Source organism: Copadichromis virginalis, linkage group LG5, assembly GCF_057382275.1.
Source record: "Copadichromis virginalis isolate Kocher_CV1m ecotype Utaka linkage group LG5, C_Virginalis_male_GT1.1, whole genome shotgun sequence".
In the NCBI taxonomy this organism is placed as follows: Eukaryota; Metazoa; Chordata; class Actinopteri; order Cichliformes; family Cichlidae; genus Copadichromis; species Copadichromis virginalis.
The window spans coordinates 12,770,210-12,793,592 of record NC_140622.1 but is presented as its reverse complement, the minus strand read 5'-3'; the positions used below and the strand labels follow the sequence as shown (position 1 = coordinate 12,793,592).

At 41.7% G+C, this 23,383-nt stretch overlaps 1 protein-coding gene across 3 annotated transcripts in view; it reads left to right on the top strand.

Moving 5' to 3' along the window:
• The window catches only part of LOC146709042 (inter-alpha-trypsin inhibitor heavy chain H3-like), a 40,268-nt gene extending 17,462 nt beyond the window's left edge, over positions 1-22,806 (top strand). Inside the window, exons 15-24 of one of the 3 annotated variants that reach the window (XM_085456008.1) lie at positions 18,650-18,835; positions 18,956-19,095; positions 19,268-19,428; positions 19,768-19,794; positions 19,898-19,960; positions 20,871-20,984; positions 21,178-21,379; positions 21,770-21,942; positions 22,193-22,304; positions 22,426-22,806. In XM_085456008.1, the coding sequence (XP_085312134.1) occupies positions 18,650-18,835; positions 18,956-19,095; positions 19,268-19,428; positions 19,768-19,794; positions 19,898-19,960; positions 20,871-20,984; positions 21,178-21,379; positions 21,770-21,942; positions 22,193-22,304; positions 22,426-22,564 (1,317 nt within the window). In that variant the 3' untranslated portion in view covers positions 22,565-22,806. Of the gene's footprint in view, positions 1-2,121; positions 2,308-2,427; positions 2,568-2,739; positions 2,901-3,211; positions 3,239-3,343; positions 3,401-4,457; positions 4,595-5,243; positions 5,280-5,420; positions 7,566-18,649; positions 18,836-18,955; positions 19,096-19,267; positions 19,429-19,767; positions 19,795-19,897; positions 19,961-20,870; positions 20,985-21,177; positions 21,380-21,769; positions 21,943-22,192; positions 22,305-22,425 lie in introns of those variants that run through there. The other 2 variants (XM_085456010.1, XM_085456009.1) reach the window with 2 other exon arrangements.
• Positions 22,807-23,383: the final 577 nt, after the last annotated feature.

Sequence of the window (23,383 nt, the reverse complement as noted above, 5' to 3'; positions counted from 1 at the left end):
GAGCTGGCCCCAGTGTTTTCTGGCATTTTCAACTCCTCACTGCAGGCATGTCATGTGCCTGCCTGCTTCAAGTCCTCCACCATAATCCCTGTCCCCAAGAAACCTAGGATCACTGGACTAAATGACTACAGACCCGTGGCTCTGACATCTGTGGTCATGAAGTCTTTTGAGCGCCTAGTTCTCTCCCATCTCAGGACCCTCACGGCCCCCCTCCTGGACCCCCTGCAGTTTGCATATAGAGCCAACAGGTCTGTAGACGACGCCATCAACATGGCCCTACACTTCATCCTGCAGCATCTGGACTCCCCAGGAACCTACGCCAGGATCCTGTTTGTGGACTTCAGCTCTGCCTTCAACACCATCCTTCCAGACCATCTCCGAGACAAGCTTTCCCAGGTGAATGTGCCTGATCCCATCTGCCGGTGGATCACTGACTTCCTGACGGACAGGAAGCAGCATGTGAGGCTGGGAAAGAATGTCTCGGACTCCCGGACCATCAGCACCGGCTCCCCTCAGGGCTGTGTTCTTTCTCCTCTGCTCTTCTCCCTGTACACCAACTGCTGCACCTCCACCCACCAGTCTGTCAAGCTAATCAAGTTTGCAGATGACACCACCGTTATTGGACTCATCTCGGACGGGGACGAGTCTGCCTACAGGAGGGAGGTTGAACGTCTGGTGTCCTGGTGCAGCCACAACAACCTGGTGCTGAATGCCCAGAAGACAGTGGAGATTATTGTGGACTTCAGGAAGCACACAGCCCCACTCCCCCCCATCATCCTGACTGACACCCCCATCACCTCTGTGGACTCATTCCGCTTCCTGGGTACCACCATCACCCAGGACCTGAAGTGGGAGCCCACCATCACCTCCGTCATCAAGAAAGCCCAGCAGAGGATGTACTTCCTGAGGCAGCTGAAGAAATTCACCCTGCCAACACGGACGATGATACAATTCTACACTGCAATCATCGAGTCCATCCTCACCTCCTCCATCACCGTGTGGTACGCTGGAGCCACTATCAGGGACAAACAGAGACTGCAGCGTGTTGTGCGCTCTGCTGAGAAGGTGATTGGCTGCAGACTCCCATCTTTGCAGGACCTGTACACCTCCAGGACATTGCGGCGTGCAGCTCGGATCTCAGCTGACCCTTCTCACCCTGGACACAGTCTGTTTGACCTGCTCCCCTCAGGCAGGAGGCTCCGGTCCATTCGCACCAGAACCTCTCGCCATAAGAACAGTTTCTTCCCCTCTGCTGTTGGACACATGAACAATAACCATATGACTGTACCCGCCACTAACACATGACCCTACGCTGTGTCACTGCATCATTCTATGTTTGGCACTGATCACCACCTGCACTCATGTATATATCTTTCAACGTAGCACTCTTAATTCTTATTCTCATGTATATATCTCATGTATATCTCTTGCACATATCTTTCCACGTAGCACTTTTAATTCTTATCCCTACTTTTATTTTTTTCCATGTCTATTTAAGTGCTATTTATGACAGCATGTTTGCACTGAAGCACCGCAGCACCGTTGTAAACCTGCTCAACATTTGGCAATAAACCCCATTCTGATTCCGATTCTGAAATTTCAAAAATCCTGTTTCAGAATAATGTTGAAAAACTAGTTCATGCATTTCTAACTTCTAAAAAATTCTCTAAAAGACTTCAGTTGATCCAAAATGTTGCAGTGAGAGTACTGACTAAAAAGAGAGAGTATATTTCTCTGGGACTGGCTTCTCTTTATTGGCTCCCTGTTACATCACATACAAGCTCTTAAATACTCAGGCCCCGCCTTCTCTTAGAGACCTCATAGTAATTTAGCACCTCAGTAGGGCACTTAGAGCTCTCTTACTTGTGGTTCCTAGGTTATTTTAAAGTAGAATGGGAGGCTGAACCTTCTGCTTTCAGGCCCCCCTTCTGTGGGTTCGATTTCTGGCGCCAGACAAACATTGTCATTTTTTCTTTGATTTTATGTTTGGTACATCTTCATTTAAAGCACTGCAGTTATGCCATATTCCTATGAATTATGTAGTCAATATTTCATGCTAAATTTATAACAGAAAATTGGAATAAGCAAAAGTGATAAAGTGTGTGTATGCTTTTATTTCAGGGTTTCTATGACGAAGTGGCCAGCCCTCTACTTTTAGAGGTGGACATGCACTATCCTGACAATGCAGTGGATTCTCTGACCACCAGCCACTTTAGCTACTTGTTTAATGGCACAGAGATTGTTGTGGCTGGCCATTTAATTGACGACAACCTTGACAACTTCCTGGTGGAAGTGGTTGGACAGGGGGTGAGGAAAAAAAGAAAAACAAAAGAAATGGCAGAAACATTGAGACATTGAGTAGACATAGCCTATATTTATTTGTTTTACTCTGGTTCATATGGATTTTATCTTTTGTTTCTCCTGAAGCTCGAAGAAGACTTCAGAGTCCAGGGTCAAGTGAGTGCTGCAGACTGGGATGTTTTTTACCCAGACGAGGAGTACATCTTTGGAGATTTTACCGAGCGGTTGTGGGCCTACCTCACTATCCAGCAGTTACTGGACAAGAGGTCAGTTTAAATCAGTTCAGTTTGGCTGCTAAGGCACATTGTTCTCATAAGAAATATGGTATGATATATAGTCTTTGATGACACTTGTTCTTTTACCAGGACGCTCATTTTAATCATTTGATGTTCTTTTATAGATTTCCCTGTAGTAATACATATATTTTCCTTCTGGCAGCAAGAGCGGTACACCAGATGAGAAAGCCAACACAACAGCCAAGGCCCTGGATATGTCCCTGCAGTACAGCTTTGTCACCCCTCTCACATCCATGGTTGTTACCAAGCCCGAAACCGAAGACTCGACAAGCAGCCCTCTTATTGCTGACAAGCTGACTGAAGGTACCTGGAGAAAACAGAGTTTAAAAATGTAAAACACTGGACTGGCTTTTCTTAAAGAGACAAAAACTATATTGACTGATGAATCGGAGGGGTCTGTGTGTGTGTGTGTGTGTGTGTGTGTTTGTCAAGTGTCACTTTGAAATGGCTGCAGTCAAGCTTTACCACAAAAGCAAAGCATGGCTGCAGCTCATTCATAAAGAGAACTGGTGACTGAGTTTACATTTTCCACATATTATTCCCCTTTAGTGAAGTATAAAAGCAGAAGCTGGAGCTCCAGTTTAAAACTGTTATCTGTCTGTTTTTTCTCACAGAGCAAAGACAGCAGGCTGAAAAAATGAGTAAGTGATTTTTTTTTTTTCAACGATAAATCACAAAAAAGATTTATGGGACAAAGTCAATTTGTTGTATTCGTGTTGATTTGGATTTTATTCTCCCTGTTCAAGAATATGATTATGATGATTCGCCCAGGGCGTCGTATTCATGGGATTACGATTATATTGGTAAGTACACCATATACAGTTCAGATAGAGTTATCTATACTCAATTTCTATCTTCAAGCTGGATCTTTATTGCTTTATTGCCTTGTTTTTCAATATTTATTACTCTTTCTTATTTTGTTTTTCTTCAGATTGCAAATGGATTTAATCATATTTTATCTGGTTTATAGGCCTCTTTTATTTTATTTCCCTAAATAGATGCTAAAAATGACAACCTCAAAAATGTATGTAACCTATTATTAGAATCAATTGTCTTCCCGCAAAATGTAAAAGAACCCACCCATCACTGTAATCACACTCAAGATCTTGTTCTGACATATGGCATAGACATTGAACATAACAGTATTCTCTGAAAACCCTCTTTTGTCTGATCACTTCATAATAACATTTACATTTACAATAAAGGATTACACAGAAGTGGGGAATGCATTTCATTGTAAATGACTTTCTGATGTAACCGCCTGTCTGTTGTAAATAACTTTAAGAGTATAATTCCTCCACCTTCTTCTACCTGAACTCTCCCATAATTCAAAACAAGCAAATTTTATTAATATAGCGCCAAATCAAAGTTATAGTTTAGTTTGTTTTACAGGATTTTTCACAATATGAAAACATATGAAAAATCGTATGATTCTTAAAAAGTGAAAACCGCAGTTTCTTAAAAATCATGGTTAAAATGTTTGCTGTTATCAAGCATCATGCTATTGACATTTACTTTCTTTTTTTCATGAGTCATATTTCCATATTTAATAGACAACTGTGAGTAAGTATTGTAAAAGTAAAAGTTTCGTAAAGAATATGAATTTCACACCCACACACAAGTCAGGCACTGGATAGGCAAGTTGGAACTGGATAATTTTAACTCGCTTCCTTGTGTTCCCAATGTCCCTGGCACACACTATTTTAAGGAAGTCACACACACTAATTTACAGGACAATATTCTAGTAAACAGTTGTGGGAGCAGAGTAACCCTCCTCTTTTTCAACCATAGTGTGGGTGGAGTCTCACTGAAGGAACAAACTCCTCAAATGCTAAGAATTCCTTCCACATTTGTTTTCAGCCACGGGAAAGGCTGTTGCATTCCCAGACATGCCTGTGGTGTGGAGAGTCCTGCTACTGTCTGCTTGTGTCTACATCAGTCTTCTAGCTCAGACCTATGGCGCTCTGGTTATTTCCAGGAGAGATGCTCTAACACAGGTATCTTAAATAAGCTATGTACACTTTTTGGATGTAAAGAGACTCCTGTTTTAATGTTTTCTTTTTCAGTCCATACTTTTTTTTCATTATTCCTTAATAGAGTAAAATTGGGAAAAACTGTGGTGTCATATCTAAACATTTCTTTTGAAAGAAGTGACATAGTTACTTGAAGACATAACTCTAACCTGTAACTCAAATTGTGAGCGTTACAAACTTTGTTTCTTGTCTTGTTTTCTTTCATGGTTTCACATTTTTGCAGAGACTTGTAGTCTGGAGTTAGGCTTTTATTTTTGAAAATAAATACGCTTGAGTATTGCACAATACTTCTTCAGTTTATACAGGACAGAGCATGAGTCACAACTCAGGGAGTGACTATTGCATTTACATCTGAGAATCTTTTAGAAGCGCGGTGTCTGGAAAACCTCTACAAGACGTAGAGAAGGTTATTTTAGTTGAGATTAAATATTTCAAAAGCACCAATTTTTCAGATTGGCATAATTGGTACATGGTTTAAAATAAAGCTCTGAGAATTCAATGCAGAGGTGTCGTTGCATGTTGTAGGTGATACAAGCAGTTTTTATACTTGTCTTTTTACAGTCATCTTTTTAATTGTTTAGTAACATTACAGTCATTCTGTGCTGTGTTCCAGGAAACCAAAGAAACCGTGGGCATCAGGTCGATGAAGGTACTCATGTCACAGTGTCTAATTATGAAAGTAGACACATTTGCTGATACTTCATTCTGTGCATTGTTTATATGTCATTCATTTATGTTTTGACCCTGCTAAACACGTTCATGAAACTATTTATCAATTTTCTTTTTACAGAAAAGAAGTTCAAGCTCTGCAAATGTAAGAAACAGAGGCGGACAATTTTCAAAAATAGACCCTGGTCAACATGACTTATAGCTTCTAACTTACAGTAGTGTTACTAGCTTTTTCCAAAATTAAGTCCATACTTCCAGTAAAGTTTATCGCTTCCAGCTGCACTTGTCCCACTTGTCCCTCCCCCTGGTGCCCACTGAAAATGTATTTATTTACTCTCTGCTTATAAGAAACTACATGCAATTTTAATGTTAGGGTCTAGGCCATAGGTTTCAAACTCTGGCTAATTACATTTGGCCCGCGAAGCCACACCAAATTACTATTAGAGCTGGCCTACTGGTATTATACAGCTAATATATATATTGTTTAGTATTAAGCTTTGCTTGTTCCATATTCAGTTTTTCAGCAAAACGTGTTTGAGTCCATAAGAAAAGATTCATTCTTATATCTGGAGGAATAAATATATTTCAATAAATATTAACGTTAGCTCGCGACTTTGTTCCAGTTTTGAATTTTGGCCCACTGTGTATTTGAGTTTGACACACCTGGTCTAGGCTATGCAGTGCTGTGAAAAAGTACTTGCTTCTTCCTAATTTCTTTTTTGGCATATTTATCACTCTTAAATGTTTCAGATCATCAAACCAATTTTATTATTAGACAAAGAATAAATACAACATCCAATTTTTAAATGAGGATTTCATTTATTAATGTAAAAACCAAACTTATTTGGCCTTATGTGAAAAAGTAAAATCATGAATTAACAACATTAGTTGGAAAGCTGTATTCAATTTCACTAGCCACATCCAAGTGTGATAACTATCAAACCTGTTGAATCAGGGAATCGCTAAAAGTATAACTGGTCTGACAAAGTGAAGCAGGCAGAAAGATTAAACAAAACTATGACATTATCATGCCATAATCTGAAGAAATGGCTGGGAAATAAAGTCAGTGACATCTATCAGTTTGGAAAGGGTTATAAACTATTTCTAAAGCTTTGGGACTCCAGTGAACCATGGCGAGAGCCAATATCCAGAAATTGACCAAAATTACCCCAGAAGCCATCAACAACTCATCCAGAAGATCACAAAGTTCATTCTCTGGAGCTCAAGCACACCTGGGTTATGCAGCAGGACAATGATCTGAAACATACTAGCAAGTCCAAATGGCTCAAAAAACCCCAAACAAACAAACAAAAAAAAAAAGCAATACAGGCCGATCATGCTCAAAAACCCTCCAGTGTGGCTGAATGAAAATAATTCAGAAAAGTGGGCCAAATTCCTCCACATGCGAGGTGATTTCAGACTCATTGCCACTTATTACAAATGCTTGATTCCAGTTTGTGCTGCCAAGGGTGGTGCAACCAGTTATTAGGATTAGGAGGGAAAGAGTAGGGAGCCAAATGGATTTAATAACTTTGATAACTTTGTCTCCCTTAATAAATTAAATCATCATTTATAAACTGCATGATCTGAAGCATGTAAGTGTGAGAAATACGGTATGAAAAAATCGGTTTGGCTGAGATTAAAGTTATTAGATTAGATAAAATAAAACTTTATTAATCCCCCGGGTGGGTTCCTCCTTGGTTTTCACACAGCTGACTAAACGTCAAACAGAAAACTTATTAAACAGAAGTATGAGACAGTCGAGAATTTACACCAGTGTCTGGTTATATTTTAGATAGCAAGAAGCAGACGGCCGAGTTTATTAAACTCCACCGAGACAGCGGTGACGCTAATCAGAACTAGACCGTCCAATTTCACGCCTTTAAATTTGAAAGGCGTGTTTGTGTGTGTGTTTATACAATTGCTATTATGTTTGCACTTTATGTGTAATGTTACTGACTGCAGAGATCAGTAAGATGTGTGTATTTTTTATTTATTAGTTTTATTTATTTAATATTATTTTTTAATTGAATGACTGTCTAGTAGTTCACAGATGTCGAAAAACTGAGTGTGGTAAAGCCACTGATTTTTTTTATGTATATTTCTGTAATCTGCACATTGTACTGACTTTCATTTTAATGTTTACACCAGGGTTCCTTGTCAGCACTTTATGCTCAGATGTTTGTAAGCTAAAAATAAACTATTGTGTATGTTCAAATATACTGTTGTGATTGAAGAAGTTAAATAAAAATGTCAGTCATCAATTCATGCATCACCTCATGTCATCATAACAGAGGTCTGTCTTCCAGGAAAGAACAGTTTAAAATTAATGTAATATAGTATTGCCCATACTATATGATGTATTGCTTGTCTTTGTTTAATAATACAGAAGACAAAGACCTTAAAAAATAATCGCATATCGCATCGCAATCGCAATATTGGGGCAAAAAAATCGCAATTAGATTATTTTCCATAATCGTTCAGCCCTACTGGAGACGGAGCAATACTGGAAGAGCATATGGGAGAAGGACACAACCCATAACGGCAATGCTCAGTGGCTAGTGGATCTGAGGGCAGACCACAGCGACCTCCCTGAACAGGGTCCAGTAACCATCACAGTGGCAGATATCCAAGAAAGGGTCTCCAGTATGAAGAGTTGGACAGCACCAGGGCCCGACATGGTTCACGCCTATTGGCTAAAGAAGCTGACTGCACTCCACGAGCGTCTGGCAGCACAAATGAACCAGCTGCTAGTTAACGAGAGACATCCGGAATGGCTAACCGAAGGTCGGATGGTCCTGATCCCCAAGGACCCCAAGAAGGGACCGGTCCCCTCCAACTACCGACCAATAACCTGCCTCAGTACTACATGGAAGCTCCTGTCAGGCATCATATCGGCTAAGATGAACAGGCACATGGGTCAATACATGAGCGGGACACAGAAAGGAATTGGCAAGAATACCAGAGGCGCAAAACACCAGCTACTGGTAGACAGAACAGTCAGCCGAGACTGCAAGACCAGACTGACCAACCTGTGCACTGCCTGGATTGATTACAAGAAGGCCTATGACTCAATGCCCCACAGCTGGATACTGGAATGCCTAGAATTGTACAAGATCAATGGGACCCTAAGAGCCTTCATCAGGAACTCAATGGGGATGTGGCGTACAACACTAGAGGCCAACTCCAAGCCCATAGCACAAGTCACCATCAAGTGCGGGATCTACCAAGGAGATGCTCTGTCCCCACTGCTGTTCTGCATAGGCCTGAACCCCCTCAGTGAGATCATTAACAAGACTGGCTACGGATACCGACTACGGATACCGACTACGGATACCGACTACGGAACGGAGCATAGACTCAAAACACAGCTGTTATCCAACTGCAATAACACATCTGAATACTACAAAAAAATGTCCATCACGCCACTCTTGTGTTAATCTATGCACGGTCTGAAGCATGTGTGTGGGAATGTATGTGAATGTTTTACTGTTATATCTTATTAGTATTTTAAGTATTCTATCTATTTTATTTATTGAATTTTATTGTTTTATTTATATTTTGATATTGCTAGGGATGATGCAATGATCGGGGACCATTCTTAATTTCGTTGTTCTCATGACAATGACAATAAAGTTTCTGATTCTGATTCTGATTCAGTTGTCAGCCACCTCCTGTACATGGATGACATCAAGCTGTATGCCAAGAGTGAACGAGACATCGATTCACTGATCCACACTACCAGGCTATACAGCAATGACATTGGAATGTCGTTCGGACTGGAGAAGTGTAGTCGGATGGTAACAAAGAGAGGGAAGGTAGTCAGAACTGAGGGGATTGAACTACCAGAAGGCAACATTGCAGACATAGAGGACAGTTACAAGTACCTGGGGATCCCGCAGGCGAATGGGAAACATGAAGAGGCCGCTAGAAAAGCTGCAACCACCAAGTACCTGCAGAGGGTCAGGCAAGTCCTGAGGAGTCAGCTGAATGGTAAAAACAAGATCCGGGCCATCAACACGTACGCCCTGCCCGTGATCAGGTACCCTGCTGGGGTAATAGGCTGGCCAAAGGAGGAGATAGAAGCCACTGACATAAAGACAAGAAAGCTCCTTACCATGCATGGAGGGTTTCACCCCAAGTCCAGCACCCTGAGGCTGTACGCTAAGCGGAAGGAAGGGGGCCGGGGACTGGTGAGTGTCAGCACCACAGTGGCTGATATCCAGAAATCCTACCAGTGGCTGGACAAAGTTGGACTGAAAGACAGCACAGAGGCACTAATCATGGCAGCACAAGAACAAGCTCTGAGTACAAGATCCATGGAGGCTGGGGTCTATCACACCAGGCAAGACCCCAAGTGCAGGCTGTGTAAAGATGCCCCAGAGACAATCCAGCACATAACAGCAGGGTGCAAGATGCTAGCAGGCAAGGCATACATGGAACGCCATAACCAAGTGGCCGGCATAGTGTACAGGAACATCTGTGCCGAGTATAACCTGGAAGTCCCGAGGTCAAAATGGGAGATGCCCCCAAGGGTGGTGGAGAATGACCGAGCTAAGATCCTGTGGGACTTCCAGATACAGACGGACAAAATGGTGGTGGCTAACCAACCGGACATAGTGGTGGTAGACAAACAGAAGAAGACGGCCGTAGTGATCGATATAGCGGTTCCGAATGACAGCAATATCAGGAAGAAGGAACACGAGAAGCTGGAGAAATACCAAGGGCTCAGAGAAGAATTCGAGAGGATGTGGAGGGTGAAGGTAACGGTGGTCCCCGTGGTAATCGGAGCACTAGGTGCGGTGACTCCCAAGCTAGGCGAGTGGCTCCAGCAGATCCCGGGAATAACATCGGAGATCTCTGTCCAGAAGAGCGCAGTCCTGGGAACAGCTAAGATACTGCGCAGGACCCTCAAGCTCCCAGGCCTCTGGTAGAGGACCCGAGCTTGAAGGATAAACCGCCCGCAGGGGCGTGCTGGGTGTTGGTTTATATATATATATATATCTTTCAGCTTAACGAGTAAACCGTCAGCTCGTTCAAACACACGTTAAAGTCCGTTTGGCTCGACACCACCGAACAGAGGCAGCAATATAACATAGCTAACATTAACAGTGTAGTGAATCCTGCTTGTGCCGTGATATTCAGGACCGCAAACTGAGCAGCATTCACTGACTTTCAGCTTGTTGTGTTTGTGGATATATGACTGACTTTAATTATCCACAAAATCGTCAGATTCTCTGTAAGATTAAGGTCAACTATCGAACGGCGTATAAAGTATAGGCTTTAAAACAAAGTAAACGCTAAAAGTACAAACATCGCTAATGTCACATAACTTTGCCGGCATGTGGCCAACAGTAATGTTTTAATGTTCTTCATTATTAAACATTTGCACATAAATAAGTGACATAATATTCAGAACTAACTTTTGAAAGCTGTAGATAACAGCAATGTTATGTTTGTCCATACTGCCTCCTGTTGCTGCCGTTACGGAGAGTTTCAGCAGGTGTCGCTGTGGTTCTCTCTAGATGTTATGTGTACTTCCTAAAAACGAGTGTACGGACGTTCATGTTGGCTGATAATAAACGCCTGGCATACAGTTACAGCGGACTGGTTATTATAAGCAAAACCTACATGGTGTCAGAAGTGGGATATATTAGAAAGCCTGCACAGTCCAAGAAGAAAAGCGGAGCCGGTAAGGACGACGAAAAAAGCAATCACCGCACAACATGGCGGACGGATTCCGGCGCCCAGATCCTCTCATCTTTGACGGCAACGTCGCTGAAAACTGGCGTAAGTTCGAGCGCGAATATGACATCTTTATCGCCGCTGCCCACAGTGACAAAAATGCTAAGACTAAGGCCTATATACTCCTCAATCTGGCGGGACCAGAGGCCATTGAAAGAGAGCGATCATTCACGTATGCCCCCGCAGTCATATCAGCTGAAGGCATAGTAGAAGTCGCCGCGGAATCGAGGGAAGACCCCGCATGCCTAAAGAGAAAATTCAGGGAAATCTGCAACCCAGAGACCAATGTCATAATGGAGAGGCATAACTTTAACAAAAGACAACAGAAACCCGGTGAAACCATTGAAGCATACGTGAGCACGTTAAAGAACATGGCCAGAACCTGCAGCTTTGGTGCACTACAAGACGAGTTAATCAGAGACAGATTAGTATGTGGTATAACCAGTGACAGCGTCAGACGTTCCCTTCTTAAAGAGACGGAACTCACTCTTGCCAAGGCGGTGCGTATATGCCAAATAAGCGAGCTCACAGATCAACATAGCAAAGCCCTCTCTACACCAAAGCATATTACATCTGCTAGTGTGGACACTGTACAGATTAAACATGGCAAGTTCAAAAGGAAAATAAATAAACCTCTAACGAACATTCAAAATTGCAGAAACTGTGGCGGTTCGCATCCAGCCAAAAGGGAGCAATGTCCTGCTTTCGGACAACAGTGTCACGTCTGCAAAAAATACAATCATTACAAAAAACAATGCAGATCAGCAAAACCACATCACAGAGGCAAACAAGTGAACCAAATTTCAGAGGATGCTGACCCAGACAGTGATGAGACATTTTGCATTGAGCACCTAACAATGGAGGGTGAGAACAATCACAACAAAGAAGGATACTGCACAGTCAAAGTTTCTGATAAGGCCCTCAAACTAAAAGTAGACACTGGGGCAAAATGTAACGTAATCTCACTAGACACTTACAGAAAGATCGGCAACAACGAAACCCTATTCAAGTCACAAAAACAGGTAAATCTTGTTGCTTTCGGAGGCACGAAGATCAAGACCACAGGCACAGTTACTCTCAAGTGCAAGCTAGCTGGACAGTTATATGACCTGCAATTCCAAGTTGTAAAACACGATGTGCAACCCATCATCGGATTAAAGGACAGCGTGCGAATGAAACTGGTTAGTTTCAGCAAGGAAGTCTACCAAGTTGACACAGATCAGGATGAGACACTAGCGCAGAAAGTGTTTCATGAATACACAGACCTGTTTAAAGATGAAGTCGGTGACTTACCTATAACTTACTCAATGAAACTCACTCCAAACGTGTCACCTGTCGTCAACCCTCCAAGACGCGTTCCTGTTCCTATGCAGAAAAGAGTTAAAGAGGAACTTCAAAGAATGCAGGCCCTGGGAGTAATTGAACCAGTGGAGGAGCCCACGGAATGGGTATCTAACATGGTCGCAACACACAAAAAGAATACAGATGATGTTCGTATCTGCATTGATCCAAGGGATCTGAACAAGGCACTAATGCGACCTCACCATCCCATGCGAACTGTGGAGGAAGTAGCTGCTCAGATGTCGGGAGCAACCATCTTCTCAGTTCTGGATGCAAAGAGCTCCTTCTGGCAAATCAAACTAGATCCTGCCTCATCTCTTCTCACTACGTTTGCAACACCTTTCGGCAGATTCAAATTCCTGAGGATGCCCTTTGGCATCAACACCGCTTCTGAAGTCTTCCAGAGAGCCATGGAACAAATATTCATGGGATATCCATGCGCAGTGATAGTGGATGACATCATAGTGGGAGGCAAAGGAATAGAGGAGCATGACAAAAATTTAAAAAAGGTTCTGGAGCGAGCCAGACAAGTAAAACTCAAACTGAATCCAAAAAAGTGCAAGTTCAGACTTAAAGAAGTGAGCTACGTGGGACACATATTCACTGACGAAGGACTAAAAGCAGATCCAACTAAAATCTCCGCGATCAATGAAATGCCACCACCAGAGGACAAGACGTCTCTCCAACGTTTCCTGGGAATGATCAACTACCTGGGCAAGTTCATCCCAAACTTAAGTGAACTGTCGGCACCACTTCGTCAGTTGCTTCACAAGGATGTGGTGTGGAGCTGGACTCAACATCAGCAGGATGCTTTCAACAAACTTAAAGCATGCCTCACTAGCCCACCAGTACTTCAATACTATGACATGCACAAGCCAGTGACTCTCACATGTGACGCTTCCCAGCATGGTCTGGGGGCTGCATGCCTTCAGGACGACAAACCTGTGGCATATGCATCAAGAACTTTAACTCCAACGGAGAGAAGGTACGCTCAGATAGAGAAGGAGTTACTAGCTGTAGTGTTCGCATGTTACAGGTTTTACGACTACATCTACGGAAAGCCAGTGGTGATTGAAACTGACCATCAGCCTTTGGTCACAATCCAAAACAAACCTTTCCACACAGTCCCGGCACGGCTACAGCGCATGATGCTACGATTACAAAAGTTCAACTTGACTCTGGTGTACAAGAAAGGCAAACACCTTTACATCGCAGACACACTCTCTCGCACACCAACGCTGGATGAGCAACCTCTAAAGGAAGAGGGGCGCGACTTCGAGGTAATGTCACTTCAGCTCATCTCACCAAAACGCCTACAAGAGCTCACCGAACACACCTCGAAGGACGCTACCCTACAGACACTTGCTCGCTACATCCAGCAGGGGTGGCCAAAACAAGCAAGTAGTGTGCCTATAGAAATAAAACCATTCTTCAGCTACCACGATGAACTAATCATCGACAACAATGTCATTATGAAAGGCAACAGAGCCATCGTTCCAGCATCACTACATGAAACCTATCTGCAGGAACTACACAAGGGACATCCAGGCATGGAGTCTACAAAAAGGAGAGCAAGGGACAGCGTATTCTGGCTGACAATAAACTCTGACATTGAGAACAAAGTCAAATCATGCAGCATTTGCAACAGTCTAAAGCCTCACCAACAAAAACAACCCCTGAAACTACACCAAATTCCTGATCTTCCCTGGTCCATCACAGCCACAGACTTATTCGAATGGGACAATCGCCACTACCTTGTGCTCGTGGATTCATATTCTGGATGGTTTGAAATAGATAAACTTGAAAACCTAACATCGGCCTCAGTCATTAACAAACTCAAACACCACTTCTCAGTACATGGGATACCACAGAAACTGTACTCAGACAATGGCACCCAGTTTACCAGCCAGACCTTTCGTGAGTTTGCCACACACTGGGAGTTCATACACGTCACAAGCAGCCCTGAGTTCCCTCAGTCAAATGGACTCAGTGAAAGAGCTGTCCGGAGTGCTAAAAGACTCCTTGAAACATCAAAAAGAGATGGAACTGATTTCTATTTGAACCTGTTACATCTACGCAACACGCCACGAGACAACATTCTTGGCTCACCAGCACAGAGGCTGCTATCAAGACGAACGCGGTCAACCCTTCCTGTGTGCAAAAAACTGCTAACACCAACAGCAAAAGTGACAACCACTATCAAAACTCAACTCACAAAAAAGCGTAAAACTCAAAAACAGCACTACGACAAGTCCAGCAAGCTGCTCAGTCCATTAACACCAAACGAGGTGGTGAGATTACAAACACAGAGAGGACATGACAAGATTGGAGTTGTAAGTAAAGTATGTGCTGAACCTCGCTCATATGTCGTTGAGTCGGGTGGAAAAGAATACAGGCGCAACAGACAACATCTTCTGCCTGTGAGCGAGCCTCAACCCGAAAAGCTCGCTACAACACAAGATGAACTGGACTCATCTCGACGAGTGGATGAAACTGAACCTAATAAAACACAAACCAACAAACATGAAACAGTTCAACTCAACCCACCACAACATGGCACAAAACAGTCAGAACAGGTGATAACACCTACAAAATGCCAAGTACGCTCTGATGACAACTTGTACCGAACCAGATCTGGTAGAGTGTCTAAACCGAATAGTAAATACGTGGATTAAAAGCACACCGGTGCTGTATTTTCTGTTTTGAAATGTGTTTTATCTCGTGTTATGTTGTTGCATATTTGTCGCAGTTATGACAATGATTACTGTGAATTTCATTTGATATTTGAAGCCTCATTTTGTTGTGTAATCCATAACCTGATAAGTTCTTCCATCACGGTGGTGTTGTTTGATTTGGGTTTGCCTGAAAAGTGCAAAATTAAGAAGAAGAAAAAAAAACTGAAAAGGGGGATGTAGATAACAGCAATGTTATGTTTGTCCATACTGCCTCCTGTTGCTGCCGTTACGGAGAGTTCCAGCAGGTGTCGCTGTGGTTCTCTCTAGATGTTATGTGTACTTCCTAAAAACGAGTGTACGGACGTTCATGTTGGCTGATAATAAACGCCTGGCATACAGTTACAGCGGACTGGTTATTATAAGCAAAACCTACAAAAGCTTACTCTTTGGCCGCCCCGCTTCCACTTCTTTGAAGTGTCTCCCAGTCCCAGTGCACTTGTTAGCATGTTTTGGTTCGTGCAACTGGTCTGTCGGGTTATTGTCTCCCCAGAAACATTTCCGTTGTGTCTTGTGTGCTTTTGCAGGTGTTTTTCTTTTTGCAGTGTTTTTCTTTTTGCAGCATTTTTCTTTTTACAGCGATTTTCTTTTTGCAGCGTTTTTCTTTTTGCAGCATTTTTCTTTTTGCAGCGATTTTCTTTTTGCAGCATTTTTCTTTTTGCAGCATTTTTCTTTTTGCAGCATTTTTCTTTTTGCAGCATTTTTCTTTTTGCAAGTGTTTTTCTTTTTGCAAGTGTTTTTCTTTTTGCAGCATTTTTCTTTTTGCAGCGTTTTTCTTTTTGCAGCATTTTTCTTTTTGCAAGTGTTTTTCTTTTTGCAAGTGTTTTTCTTTTTGCAGCATTTTTCTTTTTGCAAGTGTTTTTCTTTTTGCAGCGATTTTCTTTTTGCAGCGTTTTTCTTTTTGCAGTGTTTTTCTTTTTGCAGCGTTTTTCTTTTTGCAGCATTTTTCTTTTTGCAAGTGTTTTTCTTTTTGCAAGTGTTTTTCTTTTTGCAGCATTTTTCTTATTGCAGCATTTTTCTTTTGGCAGCATTTTTCTTTTTGCAAGTGTTTTCTGAAGTTGCAGTCCATTTGGCCTCTCAGGGCCACCATAGCTTCAGCCTTCTTCTGTGTGTTGAAAAATAGTAAGGCGTCTGCACTGCATTTTCTTCTTAGTAACAGTAACGACATTGTAATGACAGAAATAGTAATTAGTTAGATTACTAATTGCTGAAAAAAGTAACACCGTTACTTGCCATCACCAGTGTGTGAATGTGTGTGTGAATGGGTGGATGACTGGATATGTAAAGCGCTTTGGGGTCCTTAGGGACTAGTAAAGCGCTATATAAATACAGGCCATTTACCATTTACCATTTTAATGGCATTATTACCATCACTGCTCCCTGGGGCAGTCCTAGCCTGTTTGGTGCTCTGGGCAAACACTCCCTCTGCCACCCCCTGACACACACACACACACACACACACACAAAACATATTAAGGATTATACATTAACATATCTTATTGTGAAAACTGATGATGGAAACGTACTGAAATTAACAAGATAAATATTTTATATAGTGAGAGAGAGAGAGACTATGCAAATGGCTAACAAGCAGTCATTATAATTCGTCATGCATTGAGAATAGCAGACAAATCAACATTACAGCTCTTCCAATTAATGGCTAATTAATATTGTGCTGAAAACAGTCCAAAAGAGTCAATAAACCACATCAGTGTCTACTGTCTGCCTACTGCTTACGATCATAGCCAAGTGGCTAAGAAAGGTAAACAGAAGTTGTCCCAATCCCTACTAATGAATGCTATCTTGTTTCAGGATACATGTCATACATAATACCTGCTATTATCCAAAGACACATCTGCTTGCCTGTATCTTTTGCTCGTTTCTCTCTTCTTTTCTCTTTTTTTTCTAAGCTGAGGACCTGATGGCTTTGAACTTTTCTTTTCCATCTTCCATCAGTAATTTTGCACTCCAGTATCAACACCCAACCCTACAACATAAACTTGGACAAACTACCGAAATGCGTTGACAGAGACATGCCAGCGATTTTGAGTCATTCTGCGCTCCAGATGGATTAATTGCGTTAAAAATTTTAAATGTGTTAATCGTGATGAGGGCGTTAACGTTGACAGCCCTGATTTGTTTGGTTTTCAATTTAGTTTTATTTTGCAAGCTGGTTTTAGGTGCCGCATTAGCCAGCCAGAGAGTACTCTGCCATTCCACCCCTCTCCTCCCTGTGCAGCAAGGAGCAGGCACCTCATAAATGGAGGGCACCCTTACTCCTCGCAAATAGACATGTGCCTATGCAATCTCCAAAATGTGCTGGCATGATGTCAAGGCAGGATGGGTGCAAGCAACTTTTTTTTGCAGATGCCATGATGCCGTCCCAACCACGATACCGCCCTGGTCAACAGCCCAAGTCACCCAAATCAAAACCTGCCACTGACTGCTTCCCTGAAAATAGCCTCAAATCAGAAGTACCTCACACCCTATTATAACTCACAAATGCATACCTTACTCAAGAGGAGAAGAACATGGTTTCTCACTAATTAGAAGTTCTTCATTGAGCCTGGAAAAAGAGTTTTTTGCTCTTAAAAGATGCGATTAGAGTATGCTTTAGGTGTCAAATGTACTGCAGTGTAACCGTTTTAAATAAATTCTATCTAATAGACTCTAATTTGTTCATGTAAATGGGGAATCCTCTTCACAAAGATTCGTTATGGAGTTCCGCAGGGTTCTGTGCTCGGACCATTTCTGTTTATATTATACATGGTTCCCTTAGGCAGTAAAACAAGAAGGCATAGTGTACATTTCATTTTCATTTCTATGCAGATGATATCCAGCTTTATCTATCAGTGAAGCCAGATAATACACACTAATTACTTCGGCTGCAGAAAAAAAAACCCCTAAAGCCATAGTTGTTTTTAACCAAGATATGTCCTTAAATGTGCATAATCAACAAATATGCAGGACTGTTTTCTTGCATCTTCGCAATATCTCTGAAATTACAAACATCCTGTTTCAGAATGATGTTGAAAAACTAGTTCATGCATTTCTAACTTCTAAAAAAACTCACTAAAAGCCTTCAGTTGATCCAAAATGGTGCAGTGAGAGTACTGACTAAAAGCCAGTAAGTATTTCTCCCATACTGGCTTTTCTTTATTGGCTTCCTGTTACATCCCAAATCAAATTCAATCTTCATATACAAGGTGTTAAATACTCAGATCCCACCTTCTCTTAAAGACCACCAAAACAAAGTAATGTAGCACCTGAACAGAGCACTTCGCTCTCTTACTTGTGGTTCCCAGGTTATTTAAAAGAAGAGTGGGAGGCAAACCCTTCAGTTTTCAGGGCCCTCTTCTGTGGGTTTGATTTCAGGAGCCAGACAGACATTGTCATGATTTCTTAGATTTTCATTTAAAGCACTGCAGTTATGCCATATTCCTATGAATTACATGCCGTCACTATTTCATGCTGAGTTTACGATAGAAAATTGGAACATGCAAATGTGATAAAGTGTGTGTATTTATTTCAGGGTTTCTACGATGAAGTGGCCAGCCCTCTACTTTTAGAGGTGGACATGCACTATCCTGACAATGTAGTGGATTCTCTGACCACCAGCCACTTTAGCTACTTGTTTAATGGCACAGAGATTGTTGTGGCTGGTCATTTAATGGACAACGACCTTGACAACTTCCTGGTGGAAGTGGTTGGACAGGGGGTGAGGAAAAAAAGAAAAACACAAAAAATGGCAGAAACATTGAGACATTGAGTAGACATAGCCTATATTTATTTGTTTTACTCTGGTTCATATGGATTTTATCTTTTGTTTCTCCTGAAGCTCGAAGAAGACTTCAGAGTCCAGGGTCAAGTGAGTGCTGCAGACTGGGATGTTTTTTACCCAGACGAGGAGTACATCTTTGGAGATTTTACCGAGCGGTTGTGGGCCTACCTCACTATCCAGCAGTTACTGGACAAGAGGTCAGTTTAAATCAGTTCAGTTTGGCTGCTAAGGCACATTGTTCTCATAAGAAATATGGTATGATATGTAGTCTTTGATGACACTTGTTCTTTTACCAGGACGCTCATTTTAATCATTTGATGTTCTTTTATAGATTTCCCTGTAGTAATACATATATTTTCCTTCTGGCAGCAAGAGCGGTACACCAGATGAGAAAGCCAACACAACAGCCAAGGCCCTGGATATGTCCCTGCAGTACAGCTTTGTCACCCCTCTCACATCCATGGTTGTTACCAAGCCCGAAACCGAAGACTCGACAAGCAGCCCTCTTATTGCTGACAAGCTGACTGAAGGTACCTGGAGAAAACAGAGTTTAAAAATGTAAAACACTGGACTGGCTTTTCTTAAAGAGACAAAAACTATATTGACTGATGAATTGGAGAGGTGTGTGTGTGTGTGTGTGCGTGTGTGGTTGTGTGTGTGTGTGTGTGGTTGTGTGTGTTTGTCAAGTGTCACTTTGAAATGGCTGCAGTCAAGCTTTACCACAAAAGCAAAGCATGGCTGCAGCTCATTCATGAAGAGAACTGGTGACTGAGTTTACATTTTCCACATATTATTCCTCTTTAGTGAAGTATAAAAGCAGAAGCTGGAGCTCCAGTTTAAAACTGTTATCTGTCTGTTTTTTCTCACAGAGCAAAGACAGCAGGCTGAAAAAATGAGTAAGTGATTGTTTTTGTAACGATAAATCACAAAAAAGATTTATGGGACAAAGTCAATTTGTTGTATTCGTGTTGATTTGAATTTTATTCTCCCTGTTCAAAGCATATAATTATATACCTGCGCAGTCGTATCCACGGCATTACCAGCCAGCACCCGCATATTTTGGTAAGTACATCATATACAGTTCAGATAGGATAGATTGTGCTCCAGCCATGACGTCTTACTTTGCTGATATTTACAGATCTGCATTAAGAGGCACAGTTAACTAGATAAAATGCCATGGCATCTTTCACAAACATAGGACTTGGTGACTGCTCCACTTTAAATTTGGTGCCACTTTAAATTATTGCTAATTATTATTTCAAGTCCTTCTGCACTAACTGGTCCAAAGATGTGTGGAAATGCTCTTCATTGCTCTCAGATAATGACTAATTTTGGCTTCATCTAAATTTTAGCTTTGTTGGCATGTTTTCAATAGTATGCCAGAAAGATGCCATTTCTTTGAATGAAAAGACATGTTTAGACTCTGGTTAAAATGGATAGATGCAGATGAAACATTAAGGAGAGCAATCTTTTTGGCTCTGAGTAAGGAAAGGCTCACTTGTAGTCCTTTCTTAATATGCTGCTTTTGAATTCCTTTTTATTCTAATGGGGACAGTTTACAAAATGAACCCCATGTTTATAAATTAGTCAGGAAATAGATCACTGAAACCGTGTGCCATTTCCCAAAGATATTGATAAATATAATTTTTTTTTTGAAACCCTGCTGGCCATAAGAATGACAGCAGATTTAAGACATCTCCATATTTGCTTCTCTTTTTGGATCCAGAAACTATCTCCATCTTTAATATAGAGCCTGTGATGGACAGATTTTCTTTGAAAACAGTATCAGTGTTTCAAAACACTGACAACAACACTTAAGATTATGTAGCTGGAACTAAAATGAAGTATATGGACGTGGTTCCACCCATGAGTGTGGACTTTTCATGGGTGGAACGTCATGACCTTCATGTTGCTTGTGTGTTTTTCTGCAATATGTATTTATTCCTGTCACACTATTCTGGGGCCCCTGCAGTGGATGGAGATCCTCACTTCATGATAGAGCTACCAGACCGAGGTGATGCTTTGTGTTTCAACATCAACGACAAACCAGGAACCATTTTCAACCTGGTCAGAGACTCAAATTCAGGTCAGCCCCGTGTACACAGCTGTCTTAAGACTTAGGAAATGCAGTCTTAGTGTCGTCGTTGTTTTTCTTCATGTATAATTTTATAGATCGAAAACTTGTACTGATATTTTTTTCCTCAGTTCATACATGAGTTATGCAATATGTGCCAGAAAGTCCAGATATCATGTGACTGACTGGATCCCACTGTCTCCAGGTATTTTGGTGAATGGTGAGATTATTGGAGACAAGAAAACTCCCCCTGATGGGAAAATAAACACCTATTTTTGGCGTTTTGGCATTGTCCACCAGACCCTTGGGGTCAGGCTAGAGGTGAGCACTGAGGACATCTCGCTGTTCCAGGATGGCAAATGGGTCAAACTGCTTTGGTCTGACGCAGCCTCCATTAAAGGATCCAAGTGAGTGATTACATTGTTAAAGTCACAGCAAAAAAAAAAAAAAAAGGTCTACATAGTTTCTCCATCATCCAGGGAGTCTTACGAGTAGGCCACATGACAGGTGAGGCAAGGTCTCACAGTGGTTTCTCTCAAAAGGTCTGGTGGTAATGATCCACTGCTTTTTTTCACACTTTGGCTCATGTGATTTTCTGCATGATTAATCATGAGCCAATGATCACCTCCTAAGGCACAACCCTCACTGTGGTTTAAATACCTGGGACTCTCCACCTTTTGGTTTTTGAATCAAAGACGTTTCTTAGATGTGAGATGAAACATTTCCATGAAACTGAAAGAAGTCAGACTGCCTTCTTTTCAAGCTCTTATGATTGATTTTTATTCTTTCTCCTACAGTGTGGATCTTCTTGTGACCAAGGATCGCAGCCTAACTGTAACACTAAGAGATTCAGTTAAGTTTGTGATTTTGCTTCACAAAGTGTGGAAGAAGCACCCATACCACCGGGACTACTTGGGTTTCTACACCCTGGACAGTCACCTCCTGTCCCCTGGTGTTCATGGCCTGCTAGGTACAACATGACACATTTCTTCTCTAAATTTGTGGTTTATCACTGATGATTTTGAAGATGTTTCCATGTTCTATGTTAATGCAATTATTAATAAATAATATTTAACAACAATATAGGACCACTAATCTCTTGCATCAGTAAAACAAATACAGCAAAACTCAAATTATTTAGGTATAATTTACAATTACCAGTGTTGGAAAGGGTCCAAATTCAAATATTTTTATAATTTAAATGGTTTACCATCCTCCAGGTCAGTTCTATCATGGGATTAACTATGAGGTGGCACACTTGCATCCAGGAAAAGTCCCAGAGAAACCAGATGCCACCATGTATGTGAAAGGACAGGAGCTCAATGTAACCAGGTACACTAAAGACTTCAGTCTGGAAGTGTTTGCATGCAAAATGAATTTTAAATGTGTTGTTGCTGTGTTTGTGCTCTCGCAGTGTGAATCTTCTAAATGAAACATCTCTCTCTGTCAACAGAGGCTGGCAGAGGGATTTCAGGAACGATGTGAAGAACGGGGAAAATGTTCCGTGCTGGTTCATTCACAATAATGGGACTGGCCTCATTGACGGACATGTGAGAGACTACATTGTTTCCGGCCTTTTTAAATCTGTTTAAGAAGAGGCCACACGGCCGTACCAGCTGCTGAAATCATCAAAATGCAATTCTTTTAAATAAATATTCAAATCCGCAGGCACTTACAGCACCAATAACCAGCAACCAACACAAGACAGCTTTCATTCATAGTGCTGCATACATAATAATCTCAACAGTGTCAAGTACTTGGAGACTGTCTCAGTGTTTCCTTGTATTAAAATATGTGCAAAACAGTCATTAAAGATGTGCTCAAGATTGGTCAATATGTGTCCCTTTTTCATGGTTTCAAACACTGTTCGTGTTTCCTCCTATTTACTGGAAAATGTATTTAACTTAGACACTTTCAAAACAGGGCTGGACAATTAATTTTCCCAACGGGGTACATGAGAAACTGGGACTGTTGTTGAGGGCAGCACCAATAAGATGAAATCAGTTCTCTTTATAACTGTAATCTCAGCTACTGGTAAGAGTAGGAGCTATAACTGGGCAATGAAAATGTGAAACAGGCATCGTAAACATGCCAACATTTTATTACTATCTAATCAATATTTCCCAAAACAATGCTGATGCATGATGTTAAAAACGAAAATGTAAAAATCTAGTGTGTTTTGGGCTTGAACGAGCACATCGAAACAAACCAAAACAAGAGCACCAAGAGGGCCAAAAAACAAAACGAGTCCAAAACAACAACAACAAAAAACCCAACAACAACAACAACAGAAACACACCGGAACCCAAGAAAACAGAGTCCAAAACAGAACGGTTCAGGGGGCCGGCCCGGGGGCCAACAGCACAGGAGCCCGAACAGTTCAGGGGGCCGACCGTGCGGACGGCGACGGC